The 18,681-nt window shown below is 38.8% G+C and overlaps 1 protein-coding gene across 13 annotated transcripts in view; it reads left to right on the top strand.

Annotated features, from left to right (window-relative positions):
- SNX14 (sorting nexin 14) overlaps window positions 1-18,681 on the top strand; it is a 71,316-nt gene that overhangs the window by 9,885 nt on the left and 42,750 nt on the right. For 6 of the 13 annotated variants that reach the window (XM_040983723.1, XM_040983722.1, XM_040983719.1 and 3 more), the window contains exons 2-7: window positions 2,312-2,432; window positions 3,903-3,979; window positions 4,056-4,134; window positions 7,615-7,658; window positions 9,591-9,678; window positions 13,444-13,528. In XM_040983723.1, coding sequence (XP_040839657.1) covers window positions 2,312-2,432; window positions 3,903-3,979; window positions 4,056-4,134; window positions 7,615-7,658; window positions 9,591-9,678; window positions 13,444-13,528 — 494 coding nt within the window. Of the gene's footprint in view, window positions 1-2,311; window positions 2,433-3,902; window positions 3,980-4,055; window positions 4,135-7,614; window positions 7,659-9,590; window positions 9,679-13,443; window positions 13,529-18,681 lie in introns of those variants that run through there. The other 7 variants (XM_040983715.1, XM_040983714.1, XM_040983712.1 and 4 more) reach the window with 4 other exon arrangements.

Below are 18,681 nucleotides of genomic sequence, written 5' to 3'. Positions count from 1 at the left end.
CATCAGTAACAATTTATAACGTTATGGAATTAGTTGACATATATATCTTACTAAGTGGGACACAGGATTAGTTACCCCTCACTAGGGCATGGAAGATTTCTCTGCACACCCCTCCTTAAAACTGTTCTGCACCTAAACTGTTGACATATGTTTTATTAGAGTTATAAGCCAGTCTAGACTTCCTAAAAAAAAAGCTAGGTTCGGCAAAATTACACTTCAACACTATATAAAGCTAAATACTACAATGAAAATAGACATGAGACAGCTGAATAGTAATCCTTAGCCATTTTAAGGTGTATAGAACCTGGTTATATATAAACTAAAATCGAAATGTTGTCTTTTATTCTTTTTTTTTTTAATATTTATTTGTTTATTGGAAGAGAGGAGGAGAGACAGGGAGGAGGAGAGACAGGAGAGACAGGGAGGAAGATCTTCCCTCCAGTGATTCACACCCCAAGTGACCCCAACGGCCGATGCTATGCCGATCCGAAGCCAGGATCCAGGAACTTCTTCTGGGTATCCCACAGGGGTGCAGAGTCCCAAGGCTTTGGGCCATCCTCGACTGCTTTCCCAGGCCACAAGCAGGGAGCTGGATGGGAAGTGGAGCTGCCTGGATTAAAACTGACGCCCATATGGGAACCCCGGGGTGTTCAAGGCAAGGACTTCAGCCAGTAGGCAAAGACTCCAGCTATTAGGCTACTGTGCTGGGCTCTTTTTTTTCCCTCTCACTCTACAATATAGAATTAAATATCTCTTCCATGACCAGGTGAATTGCCATATTCTTAAATTTGGACCAATTTCTGGCGAGTTTCCAATGCCATGAAATTCTTTCTTTAATGTGGAGATTTATGCCTGCATCACTTCCTCTGATGGGTTTTCATCCTTTTATCACAGCTGCTTTCCTTATTGATGTTAAAAATTTTCTTCCTGAAGCTTCTTTGTCTGCATGTAGACTTTCTCTGAAACCACAGCGGTGTCATCTCTTCCAGTCAACTTTTTCTTCTGTATTTTTATGTTTGATTGGAATTTGTTTTCCAGTAGTATTACTGCTCATTTCTTTTTCTTTCATGTTTGTGAACCAGTTTCCTTTTAAACAATCACTTTTTGTAGGATGGCATGTGGGTATATTGGGAGACGAGAGAAGGAAGTAGCACAGCTCCACACTTTCCTGTCTGTGTGTGAACTGAACAATGATAAATATGTCATTAATCTGGTCACTGACAGAAGTGAAGTGATAGGTATTGATCATAGTGTGCATCTTGTTTATACAATAACTTGTGAACTGAAAAGCTGGTAGTAAAGTTTGTGCTTCATACAGTTACTCTCAGTTGAGTACACTTTGGTCATTGGAACTTGAACAGTGTTACCTGTGACTGGGTTGTTTATTAAAATTGTGGATATCAGAACTGTGCAGTATGTGCAGTATATGGACTGCTTATATTGAGAGAGATTAATATAACATATAACACTAGGTCATCTGGCGTCTGCTTGCTATTTTAGATTTATATGCTAATTTTCCTTTGAACTATGCTCAGATATTAGTCCACATGGTTCTTAACACTTTGAATTTTTCTACCTCTTTGCTAATCCCCAATCTTCCTATCTTTCCCTCTACCATTGCTTGACTCCTACCTGTTGAAGTTTGTGCACAGTAATTGCCTTTTCTTAAAAACAACAGCAACAGCAACAACAAAAACAAACAAAAAACCACTTTTCTGTCCCATGAAATTTGAGTGATGAACCTCTAGTCTTCTTGTGTCATGCTTGCATTTCATGGCGTGACATCAGATTGCATGATCACATTATGTTATGCTCATTTACAAATCTGCTGCTACTGGCATTTGTAATTGCAAATAGATACTATTAGATGGTGTTTTTTTCATGCAAATAGAGACTATGGTAGTACTAGTTCTTCCTGTAACTACAGAACTTAGCATTGTATAGAACAAAATTAGTACTTGGTATAACTTTCTATTTGTTTTAAGGAAAAATAATCAGAATTATGGTGAGGTTTGGACCATACCCTTAGAAGATATTACAGAAAAATGTAATTATAATGTAATTGAAGTGATAGCATGGATATAAAATTCTGAGTTATTGAGAATTTACACTTTAAATACAACATACATTGGGCAGCATAGATTTTAATTCTTACGTTAAATAAGTACATTATAGTGACTTCATTATTAGAAAATTACTTCAGTTGATATAAATGTAGCCTAAGAATGTTTAATTTGATCTAATAAAAGTAAATATTGGTAAAATTCATACGTTAGTGTTATGCATTTTTTTGTTTTAATTTATTTTTAAGGTATCTTCATGTTTTAATGATCTTCTGGTCATTTGTTGCTGGATTTGTCACATTCTACTGCTCCTTGGGACCTGATTCTCTCTTACCAAATATATTCTTCACGATAAAATACAAACCCAAGGTAACATTGTGTTCTTATTTTACTTTTAAAGATGTACTCACTTGAAAGGCAGAATGACAAAAAAGGGAGAGACATTGCAGGTAGCTGCAGTGGCTGGGTTGGGCAAGCTACAGCCAGGAGCCAGGAATGCCATGTGAGTTTCCCACATATTCAGGAAATTGGGATCTAGTATTAGAGTGTCTTAACTTCACGTGCAGTGAATTAAAACAGAAGTTCTTAAACTAGTTGAATAGGAAAATCTTTTGAAAAAATTTAAAAAATGTATGTATGTGCACAAGCATCAGATTTGTAGTGAATAATTCTGAGTTCTGACCATGTTAAAAGCTTTCTGTGGCAGGTATGTGTTCTGGTGGTTAAGGTGCTGGTTAGGATGGCTGTATCAGAGTGCTTGGATTCAGTTTCAGTCTCGCTTCTGACTGCAGTATTTAGCAGTGGCAGATCCTGTGAGGCAGTGCTGATGGTCGGGTTCCTGTCATGCATGGTGGTCAGGATTGAGGCTCTTCTCAGCCCCACTCGGTTCCGGCCGTGGAAGGCATTTTGTGACGTGAAATAACAGATGACAGCTCTCTCTGATTCTTAAATTAATACAACTTTTGCGTAATATCTTGAAAATGAAAAGCCTCCCAGGTGATTCTGAGACAAAAACAGAGGGACCTCTGGATTAAATAATATAATCCTGTTAATTCTGTGTCTCTGTGTTCCATAGAAATAGCAGTAATTAGAAAATTTGCCTAACCAAAATAACCTATGTTTCTGAAATTTTAGTTAATGCTGTAGTGTATTAAATCTGACTATATAAGGCAGAATTCTGCTGTCTAATTAGGATTTAGTATAATATCTTTATGTCTTATATGGTGTTTTTTTCTGTATTCTTAAGAATTTTATTTTTAAATTGACACATCAAAATTTACATATTATGCATGCCATGTGATATTTCAGTCCATGTAACTCAGCTTTTCAACACTTGCTATTTCTTTGTGGAGCCGTTCTTTAAGTGGATACAGTCCTTTATCTCAGGTGTGCTGCTATTTACTCAAAGAAAACAGTGTAAAAATGATGATTAAGTATCCATAATTTTAAAATACAATATCTGAAATACTCCAAATTGTGGAGGTTTTTGAGCATTGATATGAAACACAGAAGTTTTAGATTTTGAGACTTTTTGAGTGTTGAGGTTTCTGATTAAGGTGTTCAGTTGTTAAAGCCCATTGAAATATTCCAAGTTTGGAAACTCTAAAGTCTGAATGCTTTTGGTCCCCGTCATTTCAAATGAAGGCTGCTTAACGTGCATTACTTATTACACAGTGATTTCACTGTCATGTTAGACCAAACAAAGCAAAACCAAATCAAACCAATCCAAACTGAATTCACACACTATTTTAAGAAAGTTTTGAAAAGTCGATTCTCTTTTATTAAATAAAATAAACATAACAATAATGTCTCCTCGTCTGCCCTGTTCCCCCTTTTCAGCAGTTAGCACTTCAGGAGTTGTTTCCCCAAGGACATAGCTGTGCTGTGTGTGGTAAAGTGAAATGTAAACGACATAGGTAAGTTGGCCATGTTTTTAGTTGCTGATTCTTACATCTTGGATTTCAGATGAGTTAACTGTCTGATTCTCTTTAGACCTTCCTTACTACTTGAAAACTACCAGCCATGGCTAGATCTGAAAATATCTTCCAAGGTTGATGCATCTCTCTCAGAGGTAACTGATTTAATTTATATTAACAGACATACTCAAACAGAAGATGTTAGCTGTCTATGGAAGCTTTTTCTTGTCAAAAATCCAATCATAGGGCCTGGCGCGGTGGCGCAAGTGGTTAAGTCCTCGCCTAGCACGCCCGGGATCCCATATGGGCACCGGTTCTAATCCCGGCAGCCCCACTTCCCTTCCAGCTCCCTGCCTGTGGCCTGGGAAAGCAGTCAAGGACGGCCCAAAGCTTTGGGACCCTGCACCCGTGTGGGAGACCTGGAAGAGGCTCCTGGCTTCGGATCGGCATAGTATCAGCCCATTGCGCTCACTTGGGGAGTGAATCATCAGACGGAAGATCTTCCTCTCTGTCTCTCCTCTCTGTGTATCCGCCTTTCCAATAAAAAATAATAAAAAATAAATCTTTAAAAAAATCCAATCATAGAGTATCACAGAGGTTATACTTGTCATCTAATCAATTCTGGACCAAGTAATTGATTCAGTATTCTAGTTATAAGCTAGAATATTTTTGGATTCTGTATTTAACTTAAGTAGACCTTTTAGTTAAGGAAAGCACTGCTTTACTTGATTATTGTTTGTCTTCTGTAAAAATTTTTTATTTACTACTTATTTCTTTTTCTTTAATCCATTTTTAAAAAAGATTTATTTATTTTTATTACAAAGTCAGATACACAGAGAGGAGGAGAGACAGAGAGGAAGATCTTCCGTCTGATGATTCACTCCCCAAGTGAGCGCAACAGCCGATGCTATGCCGATCCGAAGCTGGAAACCAGGAACCTTTTCTGGGTCTCCCATACGCGGTGCAGGGTCCCAAGGCTTTGGGCCATCCTCAACTGCCTTCCCAGGCCACAAGCAGGAAGCTGGATAGGAAGTGGAGCTGCTGGGATTAGAACCGGTGCCCATAAGGGATCCCGGGGCGTTCAAGGCGAGGACTTCAGCCACTAGACCATGCCGCCGGGCCCTTTAATCCATTTTTTAAAAAAAGATTTGTTTCTTCATTTGAAAGAGTTACAGATAGAGAGTTTGAGAGAGAGACAAAAATACTTCCATTTACTGATTCATTCCTGAAATGGCTGTATTGGTTAGAGCTGGGCTGGTCTGAAGCAGGATCCAAATCTTCTGAAACTCCTGCATGAGTATAAGGGATCAAGGACTTGGACCAGCTTATGCTGTTTCCCCAGGTGCATTAGTACGGGGTCGGATGGGAAGTGGAGCATCCGGACTTGAACTGGCACCCGTCTGAAGTGCCAGTGCTTCAGCTGGTGACTTTACTCACAACACTACAATGCCAACCTCCGAAACAGTCTTTTTTTTTGAGTTTCATTTATTTTATCTGAAGGACACAAACACACACACTCTATGTCACAGAGAGACACAAAGATAGCCTGTGTACTAGGTGACTTCAAACCATATAAGCCTGCTTAACCCGATACCAGCTTCTATAAAATCATAACTCAATTATCTTTCATGTTTTGAATCTCAGCCTCAATCTGACTTTTCTCCTGATACTGTGTTGTTTTTTTTGAAAGGCAAAGTTACAAAAAGAGAGAGGGAGAGATAGAATTCTTCCAGCTCCTTGTTCACTCCACAAGACTTCAGCACTAAGGGCTGGACTGAACCACACTGAAACTAGGAACCAAGAACTTCATCTGGGTCTTCCCTGTGGGTGCAGGGACCCAAAGATTGGGTTAATTTCCCATGACAACTTAACCCATTATGCTACATTGCTGGCCCTGCACCTCCACTCTTTTAAGAAATGTACATTTGGGACCAGCACAGTGGAGTAGCAGTCTCATCCTCTGCTTGTAGCACCTGCATTTCATGTGGGCATGGGTTGATGTCCCAGCTGCTCCACTTCTAATCTAACTTGCTGCTAATGGCCTGGGAAGCAGCAGATGATGGCCCAAGTGCTTGGGTTCTGTACCCACGTGGGAGACCCAGAATTTGGTGTTATATTCATTTACTCTTTGGTATTAGATTCATTCTTTGAAAAAAATTTAAAAACTTAATGAAAAGCTCTTGATCCAATAGGTGGCACATATTAGTGTCCAGTAGATATTAGTTTTCATATTTAAAAACATTTATCTTGCAATAGACAGGAACTGGGCTAGGTTTTAGGGAAAAAAGGAGAAATAGCCAAGTTGTAGTCCTCTATTCTAAAAACTTCAGAAAGTGAGGGAATAGATAGATACTGATAAGGAGGTCATTATATTAAAGTGTGATATAGTCAGTAATGGAGGAAATTTACAAGGTGTGCAATTAGCGTAGAGGAGGAAGTACAAAACTGTTGAGAGGGACAGTCAGGAAGGAAGTCTAGAAATTTGCCATACCGTAAGTGTGAGAAGGGGTATTTCATGGTTGGAATTCTGGAGAGGAAAGAAGCTTGAAACGAGATGGGAGTGTTCAGTGGAGGGGAGGATAATATGTGAGTCAGGATGATGAAGATAGAGTATTATTCTGGTAGTGAACATTTATTAGCATATTTGTTGTATATTGACCACTGTATTAAGTGTATGCACTATTTCAGGCAGTCTGAACATAACCTATTAAATGGGTGTTATTACTGATTTGGCCAAAGGTTCTTATTTTAAGATTTATTTTATTTCTATTTGAAAGTAAGAGTTACAGAAAGGAGAGACACAGAGAAAGGTCTTCCATCTGCTGGTCACGCCCAAATGGCTGCAATGGTCAGAGCTGAGTCAATCTTAAACCAGGAGCAGGAACTTTTTCTGGGTCTCTTGTGTGGATGCAATGGCCCAAGGAGGACCTGGGGTGTCCTCTACTGCATTCCCAAGCTGTATGCAGGGAGCTGGGTTGAATGCAGAGCAGTTGGGACATGAACCAGTGTGGGTGGGAGAGCTTCCTCTCTGTCTCTTCTCCCCTCCTCTCTGTAATAAAAATAAATAAATCTTTTAAAAAATAAATTCGTAGGATTTGGTGATTGAGAGGATGATTGAACTTACATGCATAATCCAGATCAATAAGCAAAAATTACCAGCACCCCAGAACTTAGTTCAGTTCCAGCCGTTATATCCTTTTGTCCCACTGTTGTTTAGCACTAAGTTTTGATCCCTTAAATAAATCTTAGCTACTTTTTTCTCCATTTTATCCTGAGAATGTGGGCTTACAGAGAAAGGAATACAAAGGACTGAATATTCTCTGTCTTTCTATAGAGCTTGAAGGATTTAGTAAAGCATCAGTCAGGAACAATTTATTAAAGATTTTTATTGATTGGAATATTTGCAAATATATGTGACTTTCTAGTGGCAATTTTTGCTTTGTATGGACCCTTATGATTTTCCAAATGTTTTTTCATATATTCTCCTTGAGCTATAGGTATGTGTGGTTGAAATGAACGTTTTGTTATAAAAATGTGATATTACTGTCATTATTTGGGCCAATAAAGTTGTTTATTGCTAATAATACATGTTACTAAGTAGTATTGTTTTTTTTTTAAAACTATTTTCTATGTAGGTTTTTGAATTGGTGTTGGAAAACTTTGTTTATCCATGGTACAGGTACATAATCTTTTTTCTTGAATATGCTGAATATAAGAATTTTAATATATTTATATCTAATCTTATCATATCAATGACATGCTTTCATTGTAGATAGAATTTCTCAGCTTTGACCCTGTTGATATCTTAGGCAGAATCTTTCAAGGACTCTGTGTTACAGGAAAGCTTGTGGCACTCTTAGACTTTTCCCACTAGATACTAGTAGCATCCCCTGCTATATATTGATTTGTGTATTTAGAATTTTCTAGTTTAAAAATGCAACTAGTTGGATATGGCATGAGGGTTCAGTGTAAATCGTCACCTTGCATGTACTAGGATCTCATGTGAGTGTTGGTTTGTGTCTTGGCTGCTCCACTTCTCATCCAGTTCCTTTCTTGCTTATGGCCTGGGAAAGCAGTAGAGAGTGGCTCAAGTTCTTGGGACCCTGTACCCGCATGAGGGGCCTGGAAGAAGCTCCTGTGTCCTGACTTCAGAGCTGCTCAACTCTGGCTGTTTGGCGGCTTTCAAAGTGAATCAGCAGATGGAGGATCTTTCTCTGTCTCTGCTTCTCTCTGTATATCTGCCTTTCTAATAAAAATAAATAATTAAAAAAATGCTACTAGTTAGAGTTCATCTACAGTGTAAGATAAATTTAATATCCAGTTTTATGTCAGATTTTCCTGAAAAGCATTGTGATCTCGTTCTTTTTCATTTAAACATTTATTTAAAAATATATATTTTTGTTTGAAATGCTGATTTATAAAAAGAGAAGGAGAGAGAGAAAGAGGGAATCTTCCATCTGCTGGTTCACTCTCCAAATGGCCACAATCGCCAGAACTGGGCTGGACCAAACCCAGGAGCTAGGAGTTTTTCCTAGGTCTCCCAGGTGAGTGCAGGGATCCAAGGACTTAGGCCATCGTCTGCTACTTTCCCAGGCATATTAACAGGCATCTGGATTTTAAGCAGAACAGCCAAGACTTGAATCTACATCCATTTGGTATTCCAGCACTGCAGACAGAGGCTTGACTTATACACCATGGCGCCATTCCTGAATTCAGGATATCAGTGTTACACAGAACTTTCCTTCCTTTGGTTAAAGTGTTGTAATTCTTCCAGGGACTTCAAGACCTCAGGAATGAGAAATAGCAAAATGACGAGTAGATCCTCACATAATGAACTAAATTTCTGTGGCAAATGACTTGCAGTCTATTTTTTTCTTCAAATAAACATAGTTTTTTTTTTTTTTACTTTTAGAATTAGTTTATGTCATTATTATATAAATATATATATTTTAAACATTTATTTATTTTTATCAGAAAGTAAGATATTCAGAAAGAAGGAGAGAAAGAGAGAAAGATTCTCCGTCTGCTGATTCACTCCTGAAGCAGCCGCAACAGCCGAAGTTGAGCCGATCTGAAGCCAGGAGCTAGGAGCCTCCTCCGGGTCTCCCCTCCAGGTCTCCTGTGTTGGTGCAGGGTCCCTAGGCTTTGGGCCATCCCCTACTGCCCCCCTCCCCCCCAGCCACAAGCAGGGAGCCGGATGGGAAGCAGGGTGTCCGGGACCAGAACCAGAGCCCATGTGGGATCCTGGACATGCAAGGCAAGGACTTGAGCTGCTAGGCTACTGTGCTGGGCCCTATATAACTATTTTAAATTAATTTTAATTTATAAATCTTTTTCTTCTCTAAAGTTATTCAGTATTTTCTTCATTTGAAATTATTTCATGATATTTAGAAGTAAGAATATGAATGTGTATGTCTGTAAGAAATTATAAACTTAGTTTAGTTACTGGTAATGGTACTAGCATTGTGGGAAATGTTTTCTTTTTTCTTCATTTTAAAAATAAGCTTTTGATAGTAAATGAGAAAAAAGTTGCAGTTCTTTGCTTGGTTTCTGGAACAAGAAATTGTGTTTCTCTGAACTTCTGAATGTTTCCTTTCCTCCTCTTTTAAAGGGATTTGACAGATGATGAGTCCTTTGTTGATGAGCTGAGAGTGGTTTTGCGGTTTTTTGCGTCTGTCTTAGTACGGAGGATTCACAAGGTACATATCTATAATGAGAAATTTGGTAATTTGAGACTTTATCATTATGAAAAATGCTATTCTAAATATCAGTTTTACTTTATTTGCTATCATGTGCAGTTTTTTTCACTTTTTTTGGTTTTGGCTAAGACGTTAATAAATCAGGCCCAGCAAGGCAGCTGGTGGGTGAATTCCTCACCTTGCATGTGCCACGATCCTGTATAAGCACGAGTTTGTGTCCCAGCTGCTCTACTTCCTATCTGTCTGGCTCCCTGCCAGTACCTGGGGGAGTGGTCAAGGATGGTCCAAAGCTTTGGCACCTCTACCTGCTTAGGAGACCCTGAGGAAGCATCTGGCTGCTGGCTTTGGATGGGCTAATGAATCATTAATTTTTTAAAACTTGAAAAAATTTTTTAAATTAATTTTTTGGGGGGCATGGTGCGGTAGCCTAGTGGCTAAAATCCTCACCTTGCATGCCTGGGATTCCTTATGGGCTCCAGCTCATACCCTGGCGGCCCTGCTTCCCATTCAGCTCCCTGCTTGTGGCCTGGGAAAGCAGTCGATGGATGGTCCAAAGTCTTGGTACCCTGCACCTGCGTGGGAGACCCAGAAGAGGTTCTTGGCTTCAGATTGGCGCAGCTCTGGCCATTGCGGCCACTCGGACAATGAATGAGCAGATGGAAATTGTTCTTCTTTGTCTGTATATCTGACTTTCCAATTTAATAAAGTTATTTAAAAAATAATTTTAAAAAAATCATTTTTAACAATTAATGAACCATTAATTAAAAAATGGATTTATTTATATTCATTTTGATTCATTAATCAATTTTGCTTTCTTTAATGCTTGGCTATTATCTTTTGTGGAAATTTGATGTTTGTTTTGGGCCCAGCACCATGGCTCAGTGGCTTACATCGTCACCTTGCAGGCACTGGGATCCTACATGGGCACTGTTGGTTTGTGTCCCCGCAGCCCCTCTTCCCATGCAGCTCCTTGTTTGTGGTTGGGATAATTTCCAGGATCAGTTAATCTCAAAGTTGGGAGCCGGGGACCTTTGGTCTCCCAGTGGGTGGCAGGGACTGAAGTCTGAGCAACCAGCTAGCTCCTGCTTCCTAGGATGTGTGTTAGCAGAAAGCTGGAGGGAAACAGGAGCCAGGACCCAGACACTCCCAAGTTTTGTACAGTTTTTTTCAGGGGATATATGTTTTCATTTATCCTGTGTATGTTGTAGCATGTAGGAGTATAATTACTGGATCAAATGACAACTCTATAGTTGGAGGAATTGCAATACCAGGCTGTATCATTTACACTTCTTTTTCTTTCTTTCTTTTAAAAGAAGATTTATTTATTTTACATGAAAGAGTAGAGAAAAAGGGAGTGAGAAAGAGAGAGAATCTATTTCCTGGATTATTATACTCAAGCAAGCTAACACAGAGGAATGCTGTGCACTGATAAAAATTGTCTTTTATTTCCGGTGGTGGAGAAGGCCCCTCAAGGGTCTCTCAGCCTCGAACTAGAGAACAGCAGGGGTTATAAAGCAAAAACCACTGACCATTAGGGGTTCAGGGGGATTGAGCTAATGCAGAACTACTTTTTTTTGTTTAAAGATTTATTTTTATTGTAAAGTCAGATATACAGAGAGGAGGAGAGACAGAGAGGAAGATCCTCCATCCGATGATTCACTCCCCAAGTGACAGCGACGGCTGGAGCTGAGCCGATCCAAAGCCAGGATCCAGGAGCCTCTTCTGGGTCTCGCATGCGGGTGCAGGGTACCAAGGCTTTGGGCCATCCTCAACTGCTTTCCCAGGCCACAAGCAGGGAGCTGGATGGGAAGCAAGGCCACCAGGATTAGAACTGGTGCCCATATGGGATCCCTGCGCGTTCAAGGCAAGGACTTTAGCTGCTAGGTCATGGTGCCAGGCCCGCAGAAACTACTTTTTATTGTTGAAAATTTACTAATCACTAATTCTGCAAGCTTTCATTGTGGTACCAGCTGAAACTCATTTTTTTTTTTTCCTCAGCATGCCTGAATAACCTAGCCAGGTGTTTGAGCATTCTGGTCAAGTAGGATGCAATTTCTTTTGGCTGAGTTACAATCTTATTATTTGGAGGTTACCTCTCTTAAGATGGAGCTCAGCTCGTGTCAGACCTGTTATTTCAAGTTGATTTCCCAAATGGTTGCAATGTTTGAAACTGGGCAGTCTGAATCTGGGAGTTAAGATTTCCTGGGTCTCCTACATGGATGCAAGAAGCCAAGGTCTTGGGCTGTCCTCTGCTGCTTTCCCAGGCATTAGCAGGGATCTTGATCAGAAATAGGACAGCCAGAACTACACCTGGCACCTGTATGGGATGCTAGCACCACAGATGGAAGATTATTGTGTTACACTGCCACCATGAGGCAGAACAGAGGCATTTACCTCTCAGCCCACAGTGAATGAGGGTTCTGATGTTTCACATCATTGCCAGTAATAATGAACGTGAAATGATATTTCATGTTGCCCATGGTTTGTATTTCCTCAAGCCAGTAATATCGAGTGTCTTTTGCAGTGCTTATTGGTCTTTGGAGAAAAATTGATTCAAGTCCTTTGCAAATATTTTAACTTGATTATCTATTATGAGTTGTAAAGTTTATTTATATATTCTGAATACAAATTTTATCAGCCATAAGATTTGAAATATTTTCTTGCATTCGCTGTATTATAATGCTACATATTCTTTCTTCTCCTTGGAGGCAAATGATTGTTATATCAATTTTATGGAAATTTAATAAGTTTCTTATCTTTCTAAAAGATTTAGTTATTTTTTTATTGGGAAGGCAGATATACAGAAAAGAAGAGAAACAGAGAAAGTTCTTTCATCTGCTGGTTCACTCCCCAAGTGGCCACAACTTGCCAGAGCTGAGCCAATCTGAAGCCAGGAGCTTCTTCCAGGTCTCCCACATGGGTTCAGGGTCCCAAGGCCTTGGGCTGTCCTTTGGCTTTACCAGGACACAAGCACAGAGCTGGGTGGGAAGTGGAGCAGCTGGGATATGAACTGGCATCCATGTGGAGTCCCATTGGATGCGAGACACGGATTTAGCAATCAGGGTGTTGCACCGGGCCCCACAGTACTATTTTAAAATAAGATACTTCCATATATCTTAAAACCAGAATGAGTCTTGTAAAGTGAATGAAAAGTTTGTTTTCAATTAAATTTTTAGTAAACACAAATTTATAGCTTTAAAGTGATGACAAATTAATGGTGAGCTTTCCCTGAATACATTTAACGAAAAGAACAAGCAAGCTAGAAAAATATTTTGCAGGAAAAATATACCACTTTTTATTTACATATTAAAATAAATTTTCAGTGTATTGTTGAAAAAATGCCTGCAATAACAGAATAACCCAATAATGTAAAATGTTTTAAATTATGTTTGGTAGATTGTCATTCTCAAATTTAAACATATTTTAATTTTAGCTACAAATTTATGATTCACATATTAGGGATACAGTGATGCTATGATCTGTTAATGTGGTGTTAAATAATTAAATCAAGTTACTTAATGTATCTGTTGTATCAAATACTAATATTTCTTCCTGAGAGAATTTTAGCAATTTGCTAACATGGACCCATGTATACTATTCCATTAATAACCATATTTTTATAATAAGTATGCTAAAAAAAACCCTGCAAAAATCTTTCTAATGCCTCTAGTTTTTAACATAGTCCCAATATCTTAAGCATGTTCCCACGGTTGTTAAATTAATGATGATTATTTTAAGTGTTTCTTTTAATGTTGAATTTTCCAGGTGGATATTCCATCTGTTATTACTAAGAAACTGTTAAAAGCAGCAATGAAACATATAGACGTGATAGCTAAAGCCAGACAGAAAGGTAATGTGGTTTTCTATTACAATTTCAGTAATTACGTTTTTTCAATAGCTTCAATTACCTTCAATGTCTGCATATGAGTGCTGATATGGCAGATTCTGTGAGGGTGTTCTTTTTAAACCAAAAGCCATTAAAATAATTTCCTAACCATGTTAAATGTTTAAACTCAATCTATGAAAAGTAAAATAGTGTTAGTTACATTTTAGATGGGTTACGGATGATTTTCTTCTTTCCGTAAATGGCAATTGATTCCTCTGAAGTATCCCCAATATTCTGTGCTCCATTTATCTGTGAAGATTTTAGCAATTTTAACTTATTCTCTCATACTTCCTGTTCTGACCTAATATCACTGTATAGTGGACTTTTCCTGTTTCCTCCTTACTTAAAGAAAAATTAGTGACTGCTATTATATCTAAACTGTGTAGTTAAACTCTTTTGTATCTAGTGGAATATTTTGATCTAGTCTTTCCCTTTTATTGATGGTTTAGCCAGGATAATCTATTTAGTACTTTTCATCTGTGTTCTGCTCTTTTTACTGTCATGGCTTGCATACAGTACACATGTGTGATTTCAGTAAATGTTATCTCATTAAACAAATCAAATCTTTAATTGAAACTTTGTTTGCTTTTTAATGAAATGACTTCTGTGTTCTGTACTTGATTCTGTATCAAACTTGGATTTTCTATATGCTTGCATTTATCATTCTTTGTCAGTTGCGTTTTGAGCTACATTCTGTGGAGTAATACTTTACATTGGTGTTCATGTAGAAAAGGTTTAATGGTTATTCTTCTTTATCATTATTATTGTATTTCCATTTTGATAATTTCCAGTAAGTACTCTCACACTGAAAGCTATGAGTAGCCTTGCAGTGAAGAAATGGCTTCAGCTGTAATAGCATATCCCAAATTCATTGGAGGGTAGAGTCATTTTCTCTTCTTCATAATATTAATTGATATAATTAAGGCACATTTTGGGAAATCAGGCTAAGCAAAAGACGCTCTGCTATAGGTAAATGGAATAATTAGTTATCCTTCATTGTGAATAATTTTTTTAGATGTAAGAAGCACTTCAAAGTTAATATTTGAAATTATTCTGTGTTCATCTTTTTTGTGTGTTCATCTTAAAATATTATTGCAAATAAGAATGAGTTTAGCTTCTATAGCTTTAAAAAAGATAATTGTATGTATTTAGAAGAAAGAGTTACAGAGAGGCAGAGAGAAATCTTTCATCTGCTGATTGACTCCCCACATGGCAACAACAGCAGGGCTGGGCCAGGATGAGGCCAACAGCTGGAATCTCTATCCAGGCCTCCCACATCAGTGGCAGGGACCCACGTGTTCAGGCCCAACTCCCACTACTTTCCAAGGCACATTAGCAGGGAGCTGGGTTGGAAGTGGGACAGCTGGGACTTGAAATTGAACTGGTAACCAACCATATACACAATGCCAGTTTAGCCTACTGAGCTGGGGAATTATTAAAATTAGAAAATGAACTTCCAGAATTGTTATCTGGTCATTAGCAAAAACATATTGGCTAGAATTGTTTTTTGCAACAACCAATTTGTAAAGGTTACTTTACTGTCAGAAGAAAATAGAGGAAAAATATTTCTAAAGTTTTGAGTTTTCCAGAATGTTATGTAGTTGGAATCATACAATATGCTTTCAGACTGGTGTCTTTTACTTAGCAACATACATTTAAGTTTCCTCTGTGCCTTTGCATGGCTTTGTCACATTTTTTTAATATACATAATTTCACATACACCATTGTATGAATTACCACACTTCATTTATCTGTTGACCTATTAAGGGTGTTTTGGTTGCTTCTGAGTTTTTAAAAAATGTTTATTTAAAAAAATTTATTCTAAAGTTGTAGAGAGAAGAGGAAGAAAATGAGAAGAGAGGGAGAAAGAGAGAGAATCTTCTATCTGCTGGTTCCCTTCCCATATGGCTGTAATGGCTGGGACTGGACCACACTAGAGCTTCCAGGTTTCCCACTTGGTGCAGGGAATCAAGCACTTCAGCTCCTTTCCTGGGTGTATTAGCAAGGAGCTAGATTGGAAGTGGACACCTGGAACTCAAACCAGTGCCCAAATCAGATGCCGGTCTGACAGGGCGAGACTTAAACGGTTACACCACAATTCAGGACCCTTTTGACAATTATTAATCTGCTGTCAATATTTGTGTGAGAGTTTTTATGTGGGAACAGTAGTTTAAATACAGCATTAATTTTTAAGGCCCAAAACACCCTGAATATGATAAGAGTCATGCTTTTATTTTTATGTGAATTAATGATTTTAATAAAAATCTGCAACTTACTTTGTCTGTCTTAGAGTGATGTTCTATTTGTAGACACATCAGTTTGGCTGAAATTTGTTAGTGTTTTAAAGAGAGCGGATGTTGTTTTGCCAGTATTCACGTGCAAATCATGCTCATTATAAGGCCAATCATAAAATGCTGGATTAGATTCATTAAAAGTCCCAGAACCTATTGAACTGTATGATAAAAATAAAATTTAAAAAATTTTGCAGAGCTATACTTAGTTTACTGTAAAGACCAGCTTAGTCTTCTAATTTTTATTTTCATTAATTTTGCAGATCTGTAGTTACTATAAAAAACTGTAAGACAGCTCTCAGCAAAACTCTGGCCTAAATATATTTACTATAGATATATAACAAGAATATAGGGCCCGCGCGGTGGCGCAAGTGGTTAAGGTCCTCACCTAGCACGCCCAGGATCCCATATGGGCGCCGGTTCTAATCCCGGCAGCCTTGCTTCCCTTCCAGCTCCCTGCCTGTGGCCTGGGAAAGCAGTCGAGGACGGCCCAAAGCCTTGGGAACCTGCACCCACGTGGGAGACCCAGAAGAGGCTCCTGGCTTCGGATTGGCATAGTATCGGCCCGTTGCGCTCACGTGGGGAGTGAATCATCGGACGGAAGATCTTCCTCTCTGTCTCTCCTCTCCGTATATCTGCCTTTCCAATGAAAAAATAATAAAAATAAATCTTTAAAAAAAAAAGAATATAACATTATACATGGAAGCTTTCAATTTGGTTCACTCAATGATGATCTACACAGAATGTCCTTCAAGAGCTACATTGAGTATCTGGCCAGCTTGTCTATGGTACAAGCCTGGTTGAGGCCTTCTAGCCTATTTACACCCATATTTTATCTCTTGTAATTTCTTTTTGATTGCATCCTTGGAGCTTGAGTGGATCATTTTGCTTTTTAGAAGTGATAATCCTGGTGTTGCCTCCCCTCTGAACTCCTGCCCCCACAAAACAAAACATAACAAAACAAAACAAAACAAAACAAAACACGTTCTCTGAATTCCTTGTTACAAAGCTGGCATCATAAAAACTATAGTAGCTATCTTTTTCAGGAAGCATTCCCACAAACTGCTTGAAATGATCAAGTTATAGTCACACCCACATCCCCAACCAAGATTTCCTGCCTTCTGAAATGACGAACTTTGGTCTGCAGTGAGGCAGGAAAGACATTATATTTCTTCTTGATTTCTTTTGGTTTGGAACATTTACAAACTTTCATGCCATAACAAATGTGACATACCAGTGAGTTATATTCCTGAGACCTGGCTTAGGCTGGAGGGGTGGGATTCCACTTTACTGTCACCAGTTTTTATTGTAGGAGAGGGTCTTTCCTGCATCTGCTGAGGGGAAGGAAGCAGAGCTTTGATTGGTTCCTGCTGACACTGATGGCCAAGGATGACCTGCAGTGTTCTTATATTGTTATTTATTTTTAAAGATTTGTTTATTTGAAAGGCAGAATTACAGAAAGACAGGGAGAGACAGAGATCTTCCATCCTCTGGCTCACCACCCAGATGTTTACAGTGGCTGGAAATGAGCCTGACTTCCAAAGCCAGGAGCAGTATTTTCTTCCTGGTCTCCCACATGGATGGCAGTGGCCCAAGTACTGGGACAATCTTTTATTGCTTTTCTACACTCATTAACAGCAAGTGGAGCAGCCCCAACTCAGTCAGTGCCTATATGGGATGCTGGCATTGTAGGTGGAACCTTTACCTGCTGTACCACAATACCAGCTCCTCAGTCTGTAAGTCTCATGCTCATGATATTTGTAGAACACCCATACCTCACATTCTTGGAACAAAAAGAAGGTTGACAGGTGAGTTTGAATACATTTCCTCTAACAATTATCCTTCTTTGTCATTATTGCTCTAGTATCCCACGTATGCCTTCAGGTACTTTCTTAGCACTCACACTATCACACGGACTGCTGTTGTGTCATGGTGGGAATAGCTGCCATTTGCCATATTGGAATTCCATATGGGTGCCGATTCAAGTCCTGGCTGCTCCACTTTTGTCCCAGCTCCCTTCTTGTGTGTCTGGGAAAGCAGCCTAAGTTGGCCCAAGTACTTGGGACCCTGTATTCACATGATAGACCTGGATGAAGTTCCTGACTCCTGGCTTTGGCTTGGTCTAGCACTGACTGTTGTGGCCATTTGGGGAATCCACCAGAAGAAGCAAGATCATTCTGTCCTTCACTCTCTGTAATTCTGCCTTTCAAATAGATTATATCTTTAAAATCAAATACGTAAATACTCAGAACTGTTAAATTTAGGTTAAGGTTCCCTACACAGACTCTTGATTTTAAAATTCACAGACAGTAGAAAGGGGAAAATATGATTTGTATTTCCACTTAGTTTTTTGAGGTTTTAAAAAGTAAATGAATGCTATTATTATTATTATTATTATTATTATTATTATTAAGATTTATTTATTTTTATTGGAAAGTCAGATTTACAGAGAGTAGGATAGACAGAAAGAAAGATCTTCCATCTGCTGGTTTGCTCTCTAAGTGGTTGCAATGGCCAGAGCTAGCTGATCCAAAACCAGGGGCTTCTTCCAGGTCTTCCACATGGGTGCAGGGTCTCAAGGCTTTGGCTGTCCTTGCCTGCTTTTCCAGGCCGCAAGCAGGGAGCTGGATGTAAAGTGGAGCAGCTGTGACATGAACCAATGCTGATATGTGATCCTGGCACATGCAAGGCGAGGGCATAAGCCAGTAGGCAACTATGCTGGGTCCGAAAGCTATTATTTTTGAGCTTAGTATCTTAGTTTGGTCATTGGCCTTTTCAAAAAACATGTTGTGTTAATACAGCTTTTTATTGCTTGATATTTTTGAA

This window comes from Ochotona curzoniae, unplaced genomic scaffold (assembly GCF_017591425.1).
Source record: "Ochotona curzoniae isolate NIBS_2020 unplaced genomic scaffold, NIBS_Ocur_1.0 contig_3819, whole genome shotgun sequence".
In the NCBI taxonomy this organism is placed as follows: domain Eukaryota; kingdom Metazoa; phylum Chordata; class Mammalia; order Lagomorpha; family Ochotonidae; genus Ochotona; species Ochotona curzoniae.
Note: the sequence above shows the minus strand (reverse complement) of the source record. Positions and strands in the feature narration are given on the sequence as shown.